Source organism: Carcharhinus amblyrhynchos, chromosome 5 (assembly GCF_965287045.1).
Source record: "Carcharhinus amblyrhynchos chromosome 5, sCarAmb.v2.hapA, whole genome shotgun sequence".
NCBI lineage: Eukaryota > Metazoa > Chordata > Chondrichthyes > Carcharhiniformes > Carcharhinidae > Carcharhinus > Carcharhinus amblyrhynchos.
In genome coordinates this window covers 22,682,043-22,699,827 of record NC_137328.1, presented here as the reverse complement: position 1 = coordinate 22,699,827, position 17,785 = coordinate 22,682,043, and the positions used below count along the sequence as shown (strand labels likewise).

General features: G+C 42.0%; 1 protein-coding gene across 1 annotated transcript in view; it reads left to right on the top strand.

Annotated features, from left to right (window-relative positions):
* Positions 1-17,785, top strand: part of frem1a (Fras1 related extracellular matrix 1a) — a 160,989-nt gene that overhangs the window by 131,004 nt on the left and 12,200 nt on the right. Inside the window, exons 28-32 of the mRNA XM_080188538.1 lie at positions 3,868-3,997; positions 6,381-6,453; positions 7,736-7,885; positions 7,985-8,232; positions 13,202-13,249. Coding sequence (XP_080044664.1) covers positions 3,868-3,997; positions 6,381-6,453; positions 7,736-7,885; positions 7,985-8,232; positions 13,202-13,249 — 649 coding nt within the window. The remainder of the gene's footprint in view (positions 1-3,867; positions 3,998-6,380; positions 6,454-7,735; positions 7,886-7,984; positions 8,233-13,201; positions 13,250-17,785) is intronic.

Genomic DNA, 17,785 nt, shown 5'->3' with positions numbered 1-17,785 from the left:
TATGTGTCTCAGACCCCTTCGGAGGTACTCACAGATTGAGAAAGAAAAGTTGGAAGTTGTCTTCCACGTTAGAAAATTCCATCAATACCCATGCTTCATCATAGTAACTGATTGAAAACCTTTTAAAGAAGACAAGGCAATACCCCCCCTCCATTGTCTCTGCCCGGATACAGTGTTGGGCCTTGTTATTGGCAGTTTTTGAATACTTCCTGAAGCACTGCTCTGGGCCTAGATAGCTAACTCTGATGCACAAAGTCATCTTCTGTTGCCCATAAGCCCAGCTTCACTACTTGCAGTGGAAGAGGTTGTGATGATCCTCAAATTTCCAGACACCTTATATCAGTATTTGCAAGACAAATCAAGGCCTAGACACAAAAGGACCCAGTTCTATCTAAATTAAAACATTGGGCCTTCAGAGGACAGCCTCAGATGAAATGACATACTCCTGGACAAAGAAAGACAAGCTCAGTATTGAGGATGACCTCATGTATTTGTCCCTCAACCTGGATGACATTCATAGTCACCTTGGTATTTCAAAGATGAAACTGCAAGCCAAAAGCTAAGAATGGTGGTCTGGCTTTGATGCAGACATTATTGACTTGGTCAGATAGTGTGAGTTAGAGAGTTCTGCCACTTCCCATGCTACCATCGAGAAACTAAAGTTTCTGCACACATGGGATACCTGTCTCTGACAATGGCACTGCCTGTACTCGCACTGAGATTCAGACCTTCATGCTTTCCAATGGAATCAAACACATAAGGACAGCATCCAATCACCCATCATTGAATGGGCTAGCTGAATGAGCAGTGCAAACTTTTAACTTTGGCATGAAAAAGCAACCTGCCGCACCCAAGGAAACCAAATTGGAGCAATTTTTATTTGACTGCAGGACTACCCCTCAAACATTGACAGGAATTGCCCCATTGGAAGTGTTAATGGGACAGAGGCTTCAGACAAGATTAAATCTACTGTTCCCAAACCTGGCAGGGGCGGTGGAGTCCCTAAAACAGAACCAGAAAAAGAACTATGATTCTGTAAGGGCAGAAAGAATGTTCAAAACTGGTGACCCAGTCCATGTCAGGAACTTTGGGTAAGTTTCAGTTGGGTACCCAGGATCAAAACAGAGGAAAAAGGGCCCAGGCCTTATAAGGTCCAAGTGCAGGGTCACAAAGCACATGGACCATCTCAGGAGTAAGGAACCCACCATGTCAGTTCAGGCCTCGTACCACCCATAGGGATGATTGCTGCCAGTGTCGAATCTTGAATGGAAGTCCAGCCTCTGCCTGCCCCTCTGGGTGATGAGGACATGGATTCTGAAATGGAAGTGGAAGGGAATAATGCTCCCACTGGAATGAGATCTCAAGAAGAACCATAGTCAGTGGCTTTACAGGCTCCCTTTTGTACCGAAGGTCTCCAATCCACTTCTCATTCCCTGATCCGGTCCTGTCTCCAGTCAGCCCAGTTTAATCGCTAGCATCATCAAAGACCTGCCTGTGGTGGCGGTGTGGGGAAAGAACCTTGAGGGGGAGGGATGCTGTGGTGGCTATGGGGAATCATCAACAGATCTTTCCATGGGCCTTATAGAATACAAGCTTCCCCAATAAGCAAGTAGAGGCTCTCCCAATAAGAAAGGAGCAATGAGGGTTTAAGACCAGTTTGTTCTATTCAGGCCAGCAATTGAAAGACTTTGGGGTTGGCCTGTACTCTGTAGCTGCTGAATGGGATTTCAAACATGCTGTAAATAAAGGGTGATTTGTCACAGGGGACTAACCCGGGTAAGATTATTACAGAGGGGTAGGCGTCTTTGTGCACAGCTCCAGCAGGAGGCACTGCCTAGAGGACATGGAAGGAGGTCATCAGCATCAATAGGAGCAGAGACCCAGACTTTGGAGATGACTGACAACACTGAGGGTCTATCGTCCATGAGTCTCCTTTCTACAAATGAGTACGAGGCAGTGCAGGGTAAGACTGCGATTGTCCAAAGGTCTGATCTGCCACTTGCTCTGAGAAGACCTGATACCAGGTAGATTTGATGGCTTCTCCCTGCCAGAGGCAGTGAAGGTGATGGTAGCACACTATTTCATTGCCTCTGGATCTTTACAGGGAGCAGCTGGGACCCTGTGGGGCATTTCTCAGTCAGCAACACATCAGTGTATTCAGGAGGTGACCAATGGCCTTCACAGGAGAACACATCATGAGAACTTTGCTCTGGATGAGGATTGCCAGTCTCAGAGCTTCACCAGCTACGCAGCTATCAGGGCATTGGGATTCCCACTAGCAGTCTGAGAAGATCAGAGAATTGCCCCTCCTCATCTTTTGCCTCAATATGCATTATCTTGTGTGGAGCCCAAAACTGTGCGCACTAAAGGAAATGAGGAATTTTACTAAGGTTTCACACTGGGTCATCTTTTGTTTTTTATGTTCCATATTTCTTGAGGCAAAATATTTTTACAACCTGCAGTACCAACAGATGATACCATCATCCTTTAATCTGAGATTATTCTTTCCACTGCAGCCATTGGATTCCACTCTGTTGTCATATTGCTAACCTTCACTTTGGCTCTCTGTGGGAATCTTCAACCTTTCCTATCCCAATAGGCAGCCAATGCCATGCTGCCTATGTAGTATTTTTCAGTGAAACATCGCTGCTAACAGACAAGGGAGCTTCCAGTAAACAAGATGTTGCAATATTAAAACCAGTTGTTACTTGGTATTTTAAGAACCATCTCGGTCGATTATCAATGGGTTCTAAAGTTTGACTCAGTCCACTTGTGGTATTAACTGTTTGCTATGTGCCAAGCTTATGTTTGACTCTCTTGTAACAGAAGTTCTTGAAATGGTAGGTGCAGTTAATGCAGTTTCATCAAGCTGTGATTCGTTAATATGTCCAGAAATTCAATTCACATTATTTATCTTTGCTTTAATTGGTGGTGTATCAAGAATCTCACAAGGACAAATAACAATGGACAATAAATAAATGCTGGACTTGCCAGCAACACCCACATCCTATAAATGATTTATTTTTAAAGTCACGGACACATTATGATTAGTTTGCTTAGAATCCTCAGTTATCCAGTTAGAATCATTGAAGATTACAGTACAGAAGAGGCCATTCAGCCCTTCATGTATGCACTGACATGTGTGAAACATCTGACCTCCCTCCTAAACCTATTTGCCAACATTTGGCAGATAGCCTTGAATGTTATGACATGCTAAGCGTCATCCATGTGCTGCTTGGGAGATACCACCCTCAGAAGCAGCACATTCTAGACTGTCACCGCCCTCTGGATAAAAATGATTTTCTTCACATCCACCCCAAACCTCCTGCTCCTCATCTTGAACTTGTGTCTCCTCATAACTGACCCTTCAACTAAGTGGAACAGCTACTCCTGATCCATTCTGTCCATGTTCCTCAATCTTGTACACCTCAATCAGATTGCCCTTCTGTCTTCTCTGCTCCAATAAAAACAACCCAAGTATATCCCACCTGTCTTCATAGCTTAGGCAGCATCCTAGTCAATCTCTCCTGAACCCCATCCAGTGTAATCAAATCCTTCCAGTAATGTGGCGACCAGAACTGCACACAGTGCTCTAGCTGTGGCCTCACAAAGTTCTATACAACTCCAACATAGCTTCCATGCTTTTGATAAATGCAAGTATCCCATATGCCTTTTTCACCACCCTACTAACATACCCTTCCATTTTCAGAGATCTATGGCCTAACACGCCAAGGTCCCTTTATTCCACAGAACTTTTGAGTATTGTGCCTTTCATTGAATTTTATTTTGAGGAATTATCCTGTGCCTTTCTCTAGATAAATTTGTAACATTCTAATTATCATTAAAGTATATATTGCGATTTTACAGACTTGATCTCAAATGGTCTCATATAGAAATGGTGGAATCAGAGTACCAAGTTTGTGAAGATGTAGGATTGTTCTCTGTGAAAGTCCAACGGACTGGATACTCAATGGATTCTTCCTTTGTTGGCATAAAGGTAGGTCTTTCTCATTGCACCAAACTCAGAATATAATGTCTAGTATTAAGTATGATTCCACTATGGACAGCACTTGCTCAACCATTCGTAGTGTGCTAAGAATTATACTAACATCTTATTGCAGCTAATTTAAGATTATCAGTCAGGAGGCGATAGCCTAGTTGTATTTGCACTAGACTGTTAATCCAGAAACTCACCTGATGTTCTGGGGACCCAGGTTCGAATCTCGCCACAGCAGATGGTGGAATTTAAATTCAATAAAAAATATCTGGAATTCAGAATCTACTGATGACCATGAAACCATTGTCGATTGTCGAAAAAACCCACCTGATTCAATAGTGTCCTTTAGGGAAGGAAATCTGCCATCCTTACCTGGTCTGGCCTACACGTGACTCTTAATTGCTCTCTGAAATGGCCTAGCAAGCCGTTCAGTTTTAAGGGTATCTAGGGATGGGCAACAAATGCTGGCCAGTCAGTGATGTCCATGTCCCATGGATTTAAAAAAAAGTCAGACTTGCAATATGGTTCACTCATTTGCAATGTAGCTAGAAGCTATACATTGGGACCTGTGCTCTGGAGATAAGAGGAACATGTCCAGACATGGCAACTTTTTAAAAATAAACAAGAGCATGAGGGACAATGGCTTCCTGTTGCATTCTCTGTGGCTTTTGGAGGCCAATCATCTCAACATCAGGACATTGCTGCAGGAGCTTCTCAGGACAGAGTCCTAGGTCCAACTACCTACAGCTGTTTCATCGATGACCTTCACTTCATCCTGAAGTTAGGAGTGGGGATGTTCACTGATAATTGCATTGTGTTCAGTCCCATTTGCAACTTTTCAGATAAATAAACAGTCAATGCCTCAAAGCTTCAAGATCTAGCTAACATTTAGACTGGGGCTGGTAAGTGACAAGTAACATTTCCACCTCACAAGTGACCACCTCAAACAAAGATGATCTAACAATTGCTCCTTGATATTCAATAGTTTTACTGTTTTTGAATCATCCACCATCAATATTTTGGGAGCTACCATTGACCAAAAATAGCTGGACCAGCCACATAAGAGCTACTGAAGCAGTTAACGAGACTGGGAATTCTCTGCTCTTAATTCCCCAAAGGCTATGCGTCATCTACAAGGCACAGGTCAGCAATGTGATGGAATATTCTCCATTTGCAGTGCAGCTCTAACACTCAAGAGCAAAGCAGTCTGCTGGATTGGCACTCCATCCAGCACTTTAAACTTTCATTCTCTCTACCACTGGAGCACAGTGACAGCAATGTGTACCACCTGTTATGTACAATGCAGTAACTCACTGAGGTTGTTTCAACAGTCATTTCCCTGATGAGGCACAAGAAAAACCACCATCTACAAATTCTTCTCCAAATCACAGTCCATCCTGACTTGAAACTATGTCACTGTTCCTTCACTATTATTTGGTCAAAATCGTAAAACTTTCCCCCTGACAGCACTGTGCGTTTGCGTGTATTACTTGAAGAAGGCAGGTCACCAACACCTTCATAAAGGCAATTACCATGGGCTATGAATGTTGGCCTTTCCAGCTACCCTCACATCCCATGACGAATACAATACAACTCCGAAGTTTAGCTTTCTCACTTCCACAATTGATGACATCTCCCCCGGGCTCAACTTCTATCTCCCTCCCATAATCACTGACTTTCCCTTACCTCAAACATTGATCTCCAATGTCCTCTCTCCAATAATCAATGGTCACCCCTAATCCCAAACCCTAAATTCTATTCCCTCCCAGCACCCACTCCACTGTTTGTCGAGGACTGTACTCAAAGCTGCACACCTGTGACCTTCTGCTACTCTCAGTTTGCTGCTGCTGGATAGAAAGTAGAAAAGAAGAAAAAAGTTACAATGGTCTGCCACAAAATTTGACTGAAATGCTGGCTGTGAACACCTCGCTGCTGCTGCCAGCAAGAACGGAGAATTTGATGCTCAGCCAAACCTCTCCTTGCTGCAGTGGGATTGGAGAATCCGAGCTGTGGATGAGGTCGGAGAATTTGGCCCATTGTGTCCTTTGCTTAACAGGTTAGCAGGCTACCAAATTCCTGAGCAACTCTTCCCCCCCTCCCCACCCCCAGTCAATATTGGGGTCTTGAATACTGATTTATTTTTCAAATATGCTCTGGAATGTTCAGTCAAAAGCTAAACATCCAGATTCCCAGAACCTGTACACATTCACCTTCATGATCGATTGATTTTCCGATATATAACTGCTCCCAATTTCCATCACTCTGCTGATCTGATCAAGCTGATCCTCATTATTTTATGTGGAAGTGCTGTCTATTAGACTTCTATATCTGTTGATACATTTTCCTGTTGTTTATTATTCTGTCTACCTTCATTTCTGTTCAGGTTAATAGCATTTCAGCCTCTGTTGGAAAGGATTTTACTCACAGTTCTGCCAGCCTTATCCAGTTTGATCCAGGTAGGCAATAATTATTAAAGATGAAGAATGGAACTGCTGCTGCCTCAATGATACATTAGATACCATAGTGATTGGGAGTAATTGCTAGCACCTTCTGTTTGATATTATTGCAATGGCAGTTTCCAATCACAGGGAGACACCAGATGGCAGGCAGCTGTTCAGAGAGATAAAGCTTGTAGCACATGTGCATTAAATGGGAGAAAGCATTGTCCCTTGGGATTTGTGCAGACTGGTGTCTAATTAAGGAGGAGGGAGTTTGCCAGTGGGAAATGCACCATTAGATGTTGTATTGGGAGCAGAATTAATTGATCTCAATTCAGACAAACAAATAAGTATGTGTAGGTACAGTTTGGTTAAGAATATATGTCATGAGGACATGCTGCAAAATCAAAGGATCCTGGAATTGATTTCACAATCCATTAGTGTGGTCCTTCTGGCAAGGAAATTTCACTGAAACATCATTGCTGGCATGACAAGCTCAGCTCTGTTTCTACAAGAGGGGACAATTTTATGACTGTGTGCTGCTCATGCAAAACCTCATTAACCAGAAAAGTGGATTGGGAAATCACAGTTCTATATCCCATCACTTTCCTTACATTGAAATCTCTGCCCACCAGGAATAGCTTTCTCACAGTCAGATCTCTTGGTACGTGCTTTCAGCGGATGAGATTCTGGCCACGGACAATGCATGTGAAAAATTGGCCCTCATCTTCAACACCATACAATACAATTAAAATATAAATTGTAAGATTTTCTTTTAAAAAGTACTCGTTAGCAGCCTGTTATGTGTTTATTATAGTACAATATAGTTACACTTCTCTGACATTATAGAAACATAGAAAATGGAAGCAATTTGGTCCTTTGAGCTTGCTCCACCATTTATTTTGATAATTGCTGATCATCACATCTAATATCCTGATTCCCCCCTTTAGCCCCAACTGCCATACCTTTTTTTTCTTGAAATCACAAAATGTTTTGGTCTCAACTACTTTGTGTGGTAGTGAATTCCACACATTCACCACGCTCTGGGTGAAAAAAATTCTCCTCACCTCAGTTCTAAAAGGTTTACTCCTTATCCTCAAATTATGACCCCCAGTTCTGGATTCCCTCACCATCAGGAACATTCTTACTGAATCTACCTTGTCTAATCACTCTTCTAAGCTCCAGTGAATAACTTAGTGCCTCCTTATATGACATGCCTGCCATCCCAGGAATCAGCCTGCACTCCCTTTATTGCAAGGACTACTCTTCCTACTTTCTGCTCCTATTTTTGTTTCTACAGGTGTGTCAGTAAGGATCTGGAATATAGTAATTACCAATGATGGATTGGAAGAAAATGAGGAAACATTTGAAGTCTTACTTGCGTCGCCAGTGAATGCTGTTCTTGGTGCCCAGACAAAAACATTGATCAAAATAATTGATGCAAGAGGAGGTATAGCACAAATGAGAAATTATCACATTGCATGAAGTCTCCTTCTCTAAGCATATTATCAACATTCATTATATTTCTACATTTTCTCTTGTATCACAGATCATTGCAGTCTTAGAGTCTCTAACGATAGAAGTGAAGAGAATCCACCAGCCAAAGTTTTAAGAGGGAAACTGACTTCAGATTCCACAGCGCTCCCAAAGCTTAATACTGACCCTAGCCAGCTGGAAGAGTTGCCAATCACTCACTTGAATGAAGAAGTGGAACAGCCTCGAGGAGATGTGCTTCAGGAGTTTCATCTAAAACCTCTTCCCAAGAAGAAACTAAGGGTAACTGGAAATGGGAAAATGGTAGGTAGCGATTAAATGCAGTGTCCCTTTTGTGTGTTAAAATAGTCAGGATAAAAATTTTTGGATTTATTTTCAACAAGAGTGATGATGCTCCTACAACATAGGAGAAATTCTCATTTAGGATTCGGTTGGTGCGTGCCATTCTCAGAACTGAGCCAGGACAACCCAGGAAGGAGCTGTGTTCAATTGCTTTTCTGTGGTCTGTTACCACATTCTAATTGGGCTGACAATGGGGTTCTATAATTGCCATTGGAAACCCTGGAAATATTGCCACACGTTATTGTTTTGGGAAATTCACATGAGGATTTTGCTTGAAGGTAAAACAAGATTGGATTTTGATGTCCTCAGGAAAGCTGTGCATTTATGTATGACCACAGAGCATCGTAAAGTGCTTTAAAGGCAATGGAGTGATATTTGAAATGTAGGCACTGTTGCAATGAAAGAAGTGCTGTAGACAATTTACAAACAGAAAACTCCTACAATTGTCAATGTGGTAATAACCAGATAACTTGTTTTCAAGTTTATCAAGAGATAAATATTGACCAAGACACTGAGGATAATTCCCCTGTTTCAAAATAGGGCAATGGGATCTTTCACATCAGCCAAAGATGGCTTGTTTTAACTTATCATTTGAAAGTCGGCAACTCTGACAGTACATTACTCTCTCAGTTGCGTACCTGCCTTGATTTTTGTGCTTTAGCTCTGGATTGGGAACTTTCTGGCAGTGAGACGAGATTGCTACACACTGAGCCACAATTGACAGATGCTGAGTACTTCCTGCTGAAGAAGGCAGTAAATACATCCCCATCCTTCGTAAAGTCTTAACTTTGAAACTAAGACTCCGTTCATATAATCTCCTACTTAATGATTTCTGCAACATCTGCTAACATGTTCCGCAGTACAATGGGAGTTGTAAGGCAATAAGAATTTAGTGTAGGTCCAGTTTATTTTTACAGGCAGCAATTCATTTTTGCAAATTTGTTACTCCTAATGAGCTTTTTTGAAATGCTACTCTGTAGGAAGGCAGTCATCAACAAACAGTGAAGAATTTAACATGCAAGATATTATGCCTATGCAGAGATAAGGGTAAAATTCCTTTGTGTGGCTAGTATTTTCCCAATAGTTACTGCTTATAGTAGTTGTCTGCATATAAAATACCATTCTTTGCTCCTTTAATCACAGACTTCAAAAATTGGGCTCCATCTGAGTAGTGGGAAGCCCCACAGGGATTATCAGTGCACCACTCTGATTAGTTGGCAGAGGAATTTTTTCATTCATTCAAAGGATGTGGGCTTCATTGGCTAGGCCAGTATTCATTGCCCATCCCTAATTTCCCTTGAGAGGGTGGTGGTACGCTGCCTACTTGAACTATGTAGTATAGATACACTCACAGTGCTGACTGGGAGGGAGTTTCAAGATTTTAACCTAGGAACAGTGAAGGGACCGCAATATATGTCCAAATCAGGATGCTAAATGACTTGGAGGGAACTCCCAGGTGATGGTGTTCCCATGTGTCTACTGTGCTCTTGCCCTTCTCAATGGTAGTGGTTGTGGGTTTGGAAGGCACTGCCTAACGAGGCTTAGTGAGTTCCTGCAGTGCAGAGGACATGATACGTTTTGGTAGGACAAATGAGAAAAGGCAATATGAAGTAAATGGTACTATTTTAATGAGGGTACAGGAACAGAGACACCTGTGGATGAATAAAACCAATCTTTGAATGTGGCAGGACAGATTGAGTTAGCTGTTAAATAGGCAAGAGAGATCCTTGCATTTACTAATAGGAGAACAAAGTATAAAAACAAACAAGTTATTCTAGACTTTTATAAGGCACTTAATAGGACTCATTTGGAGTAATGGGCTCAGTTCTGGGCACCACACTTTAGAAAAGATAGCATGAGTATATAAAAGGTTTATCAGATTGATAGCAAAATGAGAGATTAGAGATATGTCAAGAGACTGAGTTCTCTTCTCAGCAGGAAGGTTTAAGAGGAGATTTCTTAAAGATTTCCAAAATTGTGAATGGCTTTGATAGTATAAATGAGGAGCAGCAGTTTCCAGTGGTAGAATGAACAGTAATTTGAAGATACAGATTTAAAGTAATTGGCAAAACAAAACAGGTAACATGAGGAAACATTTTTTTTCACAAGTTATTATACCTGAAGAGAGTGTGAAAACAGATTCAACAACAAATTTGAAAAGGGATAAGTTGACATTTATACTGTGATTCAAGGATGGCATCTGCTCAGACTGATAGATTTCTGCATGAGTCTTTATGTCTTGACCCACAGGCCTTTGGGCACATGAGTTATTGTGTCCATGAGATAGTGCAAGATTTATTTCCTTTATTTGCTTCTGCACTGCTGCTCTGCCTCAGATGGTGATTGAATAAATACTTGGGAATATGTGCAAGGATATGGAAAAAGAACAGAGGAGTGGGACTAATTGGATAACTCTATCAAAGCGCCAGTATAGCCTTGATGAAGTGAAAGGCCTGTTTTTTAACTGTATCATTCTATGTTTCTATGATCTAATGATCCAGGAAATGTCTGCAACCCTCCATATTTAATTTAGTCTTGTATAGTAATTCAGTCAAATGCCAGTTTCCTGTCGCCTGTATTGTGCACCAAAGGAAAAGGCCACGACTGCAGCTTACAGTCAGGTAATCTTTACTTTGGGACCCACAATTCCAGATCAGGTAAAGTTACAGCTTAAAGACCCCCACTGGCAGCTTCCAATTGGGCGAGCCCCTACAGCTCATAGTCCGTGAAGCCCTCGGGTAAATCAATTGATGATCCCCGTATCCTTCATTGTCGTCATAACATCTCGTACATTTTAAAAATGCTTTTCCGTCTAAATTAGATCCAGTCAGATCATGATCTACCAAGATCCCAACATGCCAAGGAGACTATGCCAATGGGTTCAAAATGTCCACATTGAACAGCCTATCAATATACTTGGTCTTTAAGGCAGTTCAATCAAAGCCGAGACAAGGAGAATTGTTTCTTTGCACAGCAAATTATTTTGATTTGAAATGCACTGTGTGAAAGACTGGTGGAAACAGATTCAATAATAACTTTCAAAAGGAAATTTGGTAAATACTTAAAATGGAAAAAAAATTGAATAAGTATGGGGAACAAACAAGGGAGTGGAATCCTTGAATAGTTCATTCAAGAAACTGATGCAGGCGTGATGGGTGGGATTTTACAGCCTCGCTCGTCCCAAAATGGTAAAATCCCACCCGAGGTCAACAGACCTTTCCATGTTCTGCCCCTCACCTGCTCTGATTCCCATGGCAGCAGGATGGTAAAATTCTGGCTGATGTGTCAAATGGCCTTTTTTGTGTGTGATGCCTAGATGCAATGTGGATATTAGTTCACTACTTCCAATGACACGATATATACTTGACTGAATTTACACTGGAGTTGGGAAATTATGGTTGCATTATTAACAGCCAAACATGTAGATACTAAAAAACAGCCTGTCATTTACATAATACTTTTCAAATAGGGAACATTTCACAGGGACATAAATGTGAATTTTAATCTCAGAATGCATTGGGAGTCCTGTAGCTTGCAGGAAATCTGTAAATGAGTGCAGCACATCTGTCAGGGGCTGTTTAACCCAGCTGCTACATGAACATATTATTTCCCAGTTTCCCTACCAACTAGATTGATTGGACGTGATGATGGCCAACATACCAATTTCAAGTCTGGTATTTAAAAGGGGAATTCTAAGCATAAAATTTGATGGATTGTGGAAATGAGGGCATAATAGAATGAATTGACAGAGTGGGATGTACACATTCAAAGGCTGCAGCCTCCATAGATGTGATGCTGAGGGCTATAAGGGTCTGCAGGGAATATGTTTCCTGTTGAAAGAAGGAAAAAAAGCCTTGCAGTGAAGCAGCAACGGTATACAGTTTGCTCAGGAGGTCAGCAGCAGGAATACTCGTGAAGTCCCATTTGAAAGTGGCTTAATGAACTAAGCAGGGCAGGAAACAAGAGTATAGTGGCACATTCAAACCTACCTGATCCTTCTATTATGCCAAATCCATCTCTCTGCCTCCTCCAGCCCATGAAGTTCACAATCCACCCATTTCCGCTCCCCCCCCCCAACCCTTCTTTGAGACATGTTGGGGGGTTGTTGTTTGAAGATCTCAGGTAGATATGATATAATGCCCATGTATGACATGATAGATATGTTTAAAATTGTGTAAGTATGAGTCAGGATCAATAGGAGTAGATGCTTCCAGCAACTGAGCAGCCAAGGATGATGAGCCAAAGATTATAGAAGCATAGAATGAAAGAATCCCTATAGTGCAGGAAGAGGCCATTCAGCCTGTACCAACAATAATTTTACTGAGACCCTGTCATGGCAACCCCATGTATTTACCCTGCTAATTCCCCTGACACTAATGGGCAATTTAGATGGCTAGTCAACCTAACCTGTACATCATTGGACTGTGGAAGGAAACACTCAGAGCACCCCAAGGAAACCCACGTAGACACGTGGAGAATGAGTAAAAGCCACACGATCACCCAACACTGGAATTGAATGTGGGTCCCTGGCACTGTGAGGCAGTGTGCCACCATGCCACCCAATATTAAATGTAACTTGACTTACATTAACTCTGCAAAGAAGTTACTGTGAAAATCCCTCAAAAGAATAGGGGACTGGCGAAAAATCTTTCCATGGGGATTTGGAAAGTTAACAAATCCGCTTCCACTCCCAGTGGAGGGAGAAATTATATCCACATGAAATAATTGAACTAAATGATGAGTTTCTGCATTTTAGATTTTATGTTTTGCTATTAATGTATGGGAGAAAGATCCTAATGTTTTCTTTTCACACTTTCATTCCCAAACCATCATCAAAAACCTTAATATTCTTTTTTAGCAGCAGAAATTTCTCCCACCGTATCTAATCAGTATACAAGTCAGTAACCATTTGTTGCATGTCCATTTTTAGATACACCCATCATCTACATTCAGAAATGGAACTGACCTCGTATTTACGGTGAGTAAATCATTTTTTTCCCATAATATCTTTACACATCAACTTGTGTATTTGTTGTTGGTTTGTCTTAAAGAAAAATACCTTTTTGTGTGTAATTTTATCATTTTTGTCCTGTTACAAATATCCGACACAATATTATCCAATTGTCATTGTGTTATCCACATCGCTTGAATACTGAGAAACTGAAACAAAAATGTCAAAAATGTCAAGGTATTTTTTTTGCAACAACTACTGGCCACAACAGATATTTGCAGTCCAGTGTCCTCTCTCTGTGCCACTGACTTCAGGGATCATTTAAATCCAAAGCTTGTTCTGTGCCTATGTTACAGTTCCCCTATATCCCTGAGCTCAGAACCAGGGTAATTGTCTGAAGGTTGGAGAGCATCCTGATGATTGCATCTGCGATGCGTTTGGTTTGCCCCGCCAGGGCAAAGTCACCAAACTGTCCATGAGTGATTGCAGTGCATATGTTCTGGATAGATGCCTCCACAGAGTGGGTCTGAGCATGCAATCCTCTGGAATATCCATCAAGTCTTCAGGGCAGGCAGGACATCCAGCATCTGCCACCTAAAGTATTACTCCAGAGGCTCATCATCAACTTGGAATCAATCTCTGGACACTCGGTCAACTGCCTGAGGCTGGCAGCACCGCACCCTGTATCAGCTGCACATGTGAAATGCCCTCACCAGTGTGTGTGTGTGTGATTCCCCTTCACCACGCTAATCCAGGCCTAAGTTGCAGTATCTGCGATGATGCTCAGCGCTGAGTAAGGACGAAATGCCACATCCACTGAGTGTGCTTCCTTCTCCTTGAGGGGAGGGGCAGCATGTTCCCTGTCGGAGGGGAGAGGCAGTGAGGCTCCGGTTGGAGGGGGAGGTTCAGTGTGGCTCCAGTCAGAGGGGAGGTTCAGTGTAGCTCCGATTGGAGGGGAGGAGCAGCGTGGCTCCAGTCGGAGGGGAGGGGCGGTGTATCTCCTGTCGGAGGGGAGGGGCAGCGTGGTTCCGACCAGAGGGAATGGTATTGTGGCTCCACATTTTCAAATCCTCAAACAACAATAAAACAGAAGGAGTGAGACTCCGCAGTATTAGTTTAATGTTCACTACCAGAAACATTAACTTCCAGTAATTAACACTTAGCATTCCCTTAAAGTAATGTTAGATCATAGTGGCAAAGACACATTTTCTGTGTTTGTATTCACCACACAAATAGTGCAACTTCACAACATTCAATACATTCCAGTGTTGAGCCAGACAGCAAGGTGCTAAATATGGATAGCAACTTTTGAATTCTGCATTTAAATTCACATTTGTGCTTGCCAGCAATTGCTATTTAGTTTTCCGATAAATAACCAGATTTTGATCAGCCTCACCATTATTTGAACAGCATTATATCGCCAGTGAGCAATGTGTAGAAGATTAGTAAATTTGGAGTGACAGTTGTATAGTGATGTTGTCACTAGAGTAGTGGCTCAGAAACTCTGGGTAATGTTGTGAGAACTGGAGTCAAATCTCACCATGTCAGATGTTGGAATCTGCATTTATTTCAATATTTGGAATTAAAAGTCTAATGGTGACCATGTAACCATTGTCATTTATTGCAAAAACCCATCTGGTTCACTGATGTCCCTTAGGAAAGGAAAATTGCCATCCTTATCTGGTCTGGCCTACATATGATTCTAGACCCACAGTAATGTGGTTGACTCTCAACTGCCCTCTAAAATATTCCAGCAAACTATTCAGTTCAAGGGTGATTAGGAATGAACGACAAACGCTGGCCTTGCCAACAATGTCCATATCCTATGAAAGCATAAAGATAAAAATACTTTAACATTGGGGAACATAAAGAAGTAGAAATATGAGCAGTTGTTCAGCCCTTCAATCCTGTCCTGTCATTAAGTTAGCGAATTGGAGATCTGCCCTGCAACTCCATTTAGAAGCCTGTGCTCCGTATCCTTTGATACACTTACCTACCAAAAATCTTTTAACACAATGGCAAAACACTACATACGCTGCAAATCTAAATTAAAACAGAAAATATTAGGAATACTCAGCAGCTCGAGAGAGAAACAAAGTCAACATTTCTGGTTGATCACCCTGAGCCAGAACAATTCAGACGATATGTCATTACTTCGAAAATGTTTAAATCTATCAACCTCTGTTTTAAAATTTCCGATTAATGGGGTGGCACAATGATTAGCACTGCTGCCTCACACGGCAGGGAGCCGAGTTTGATTCCTGACATGGGTCACTGTCTGTGCGGAGTTTGCATATTCTCCCCATGTCTGCGTGGGTCTCCTCTGGGTGCTCCAGTTTCCTCCCATAGTCCAGAGATGTGCTAGTTAGGTGCATTGGCCATGCTACATTCTCCCTCAGTGTTCCTGAACAGGTGCCAGAGTGTGGTGACGAGGGGATTTTCATGGTAACTTCATTGCAGTGTGACTTTTAAATAATAAATAAACATACATTTGGAAGCAAACTTCTAGATTTCCACTGCCCTTTGTGTGGAACAAGTGCATCCTGATTTCACTTCCAGAAGAACAGAATTACTCATTTCAAGGCTATGCCCTTTGGCTCTGAACCTGCCCATCGAAGGAATTAAATGCTTTGAATTTACTCCAGACCCATGCAATGATGAATACTTTCATCACTTTAAATATCCTGATATGATCACCTCTCAAACTTTGAGGTCAATGAAATACTAAATTTGTGCCCTAGTAATTAACTCTTTAAACTCTGATATCATTCAGATGAATCTGTTCTATATATCACCCAAGCTCAGTATTTCAGTATTATCAGCACCATCCCACCCTGAACCATTTTTGAGAAGGCCCAGTCAAGTTCAGGACAACTATCTGCCTGCAGGCGGTAGGTAGGAATTCAGCAGCCTGTTGTGATCCCTGTGCAGCACCGGACTGTGGTCAAATCATGGGAGACGTGGCCACCCCTCAGCACCCCCCCCACCCTCCCAATCCCCATTTCCCACCTCACCCCTCCCATGGCACACCCACCAGGATCCTGGCCTGGTAGCTGTAGGCCATTTTTAATCAAGATTATTTTTGTATCTGGTCGTAGAGGTAGGGGTTTACATAGAGTCATAGACGTTTACAGCATGGAAACAGGCCCTTCAGCCCAACTTGTCCATGCCGCCCCTTTTTTTGTACACCTTCAGAAAGACCAAGTTAGGAACACTTCCATTGTGAGGTTGCTTCTCTCTTTCTCTGCAGACATGATGGCTCCCAACTCAGATGACCTCCAAAGTCATGAGCTCACTTGCTGCACTTAACAGGATGCCAAGCATAGCCATTAATAGGCCAAATCACCACAGGTGACTGTTCCTGCTATGGTGTGGGAGTAGGAACCCACAACTGATCTCGGCCCATGGACATTCATAGTTGCCCCTTCACAGTTCCTAATCCCTTACTATTAAGAAAATATTATAATTTATCATTCTTTGGTCTAAAATGTGTAACCTCACACTTTCCTCATAATGAGTTCTATCTGCTCTCGTTTTTCTTGAAGTTGAACTTAATTTGTAATTTTGTGCTCACATCTGCATTATTTACTGGGCTTACAGTGTCATCTTGAAAACCTGTATATAGAGCTTTCTCTTCTTTCATCAAAGTAATTTATTTCTTTTATTCACTTATGGGATTTGACCGTTGCTTGAGCCAACATTTATTTCCCATTCCCCAGGGTGTTTGAGAGTCAACCACATTGCTGTGGCTCTGGGGTTACATGTAGGGCCAGCCCGAGTAAGGATGGCATATTTCCTTCCCTAAAGAATAGTAGTGAACCAGATGAATTTTTACTACAATCGACAATGGTTTCATGATCATCGTTAGATTTTTAATTCCAGATTTTTTATTGAATTCATATTCCAATATCTGACATTGTGGGATTTGAACCCCGTTCTCAGAACATTATCCATAATCTCTGAACTACTAGTCCAGTGACGACAACACTGTCTCTCCCATCTGACCTGCTGGGATTTGAACCCATAACTCTAGATTTTGCCCTGGGTCTCTGAATTACTAGTCCAGTGATAATACCACTATGCCACTGCCTCCCCTATTAGATATTTATTATATAAAAACGTGGGCCCCAGTACAGATCCTCCCTAATACTATCAGCCAAATTCCACCAAGGAGGGAATGTAACCGCCCAACTATTGACCAACAATGGCTGGGATTTTCTGGCTCCACCCACCCCCAGGATCTTCCAGTCTCTCCAAAAGACTTTTGACTGATCCGGCACAACCCCAGCAGTCAAAATTCAAGCCCACGTCTTGATGTTAGCTCCAATTGCACATCCTCTCTGCTGCAGAATCTTTTGGGTCAATACAGATTGACACTGCCCCACCTACCATGTTAGTGAATTTCTCAAAAAAAAACACTTGAATTAGCCTGACATGGCTAACCTTTGACTCATCCCTATGATTTCGTTGCTCAACTCAACTCATGCTTGTCCACGTGGTTAGTCTCTGTCTCTAGTAATAACTTTGAGTAAGCACCCCACAATTGATTTAACCTGATCGGTC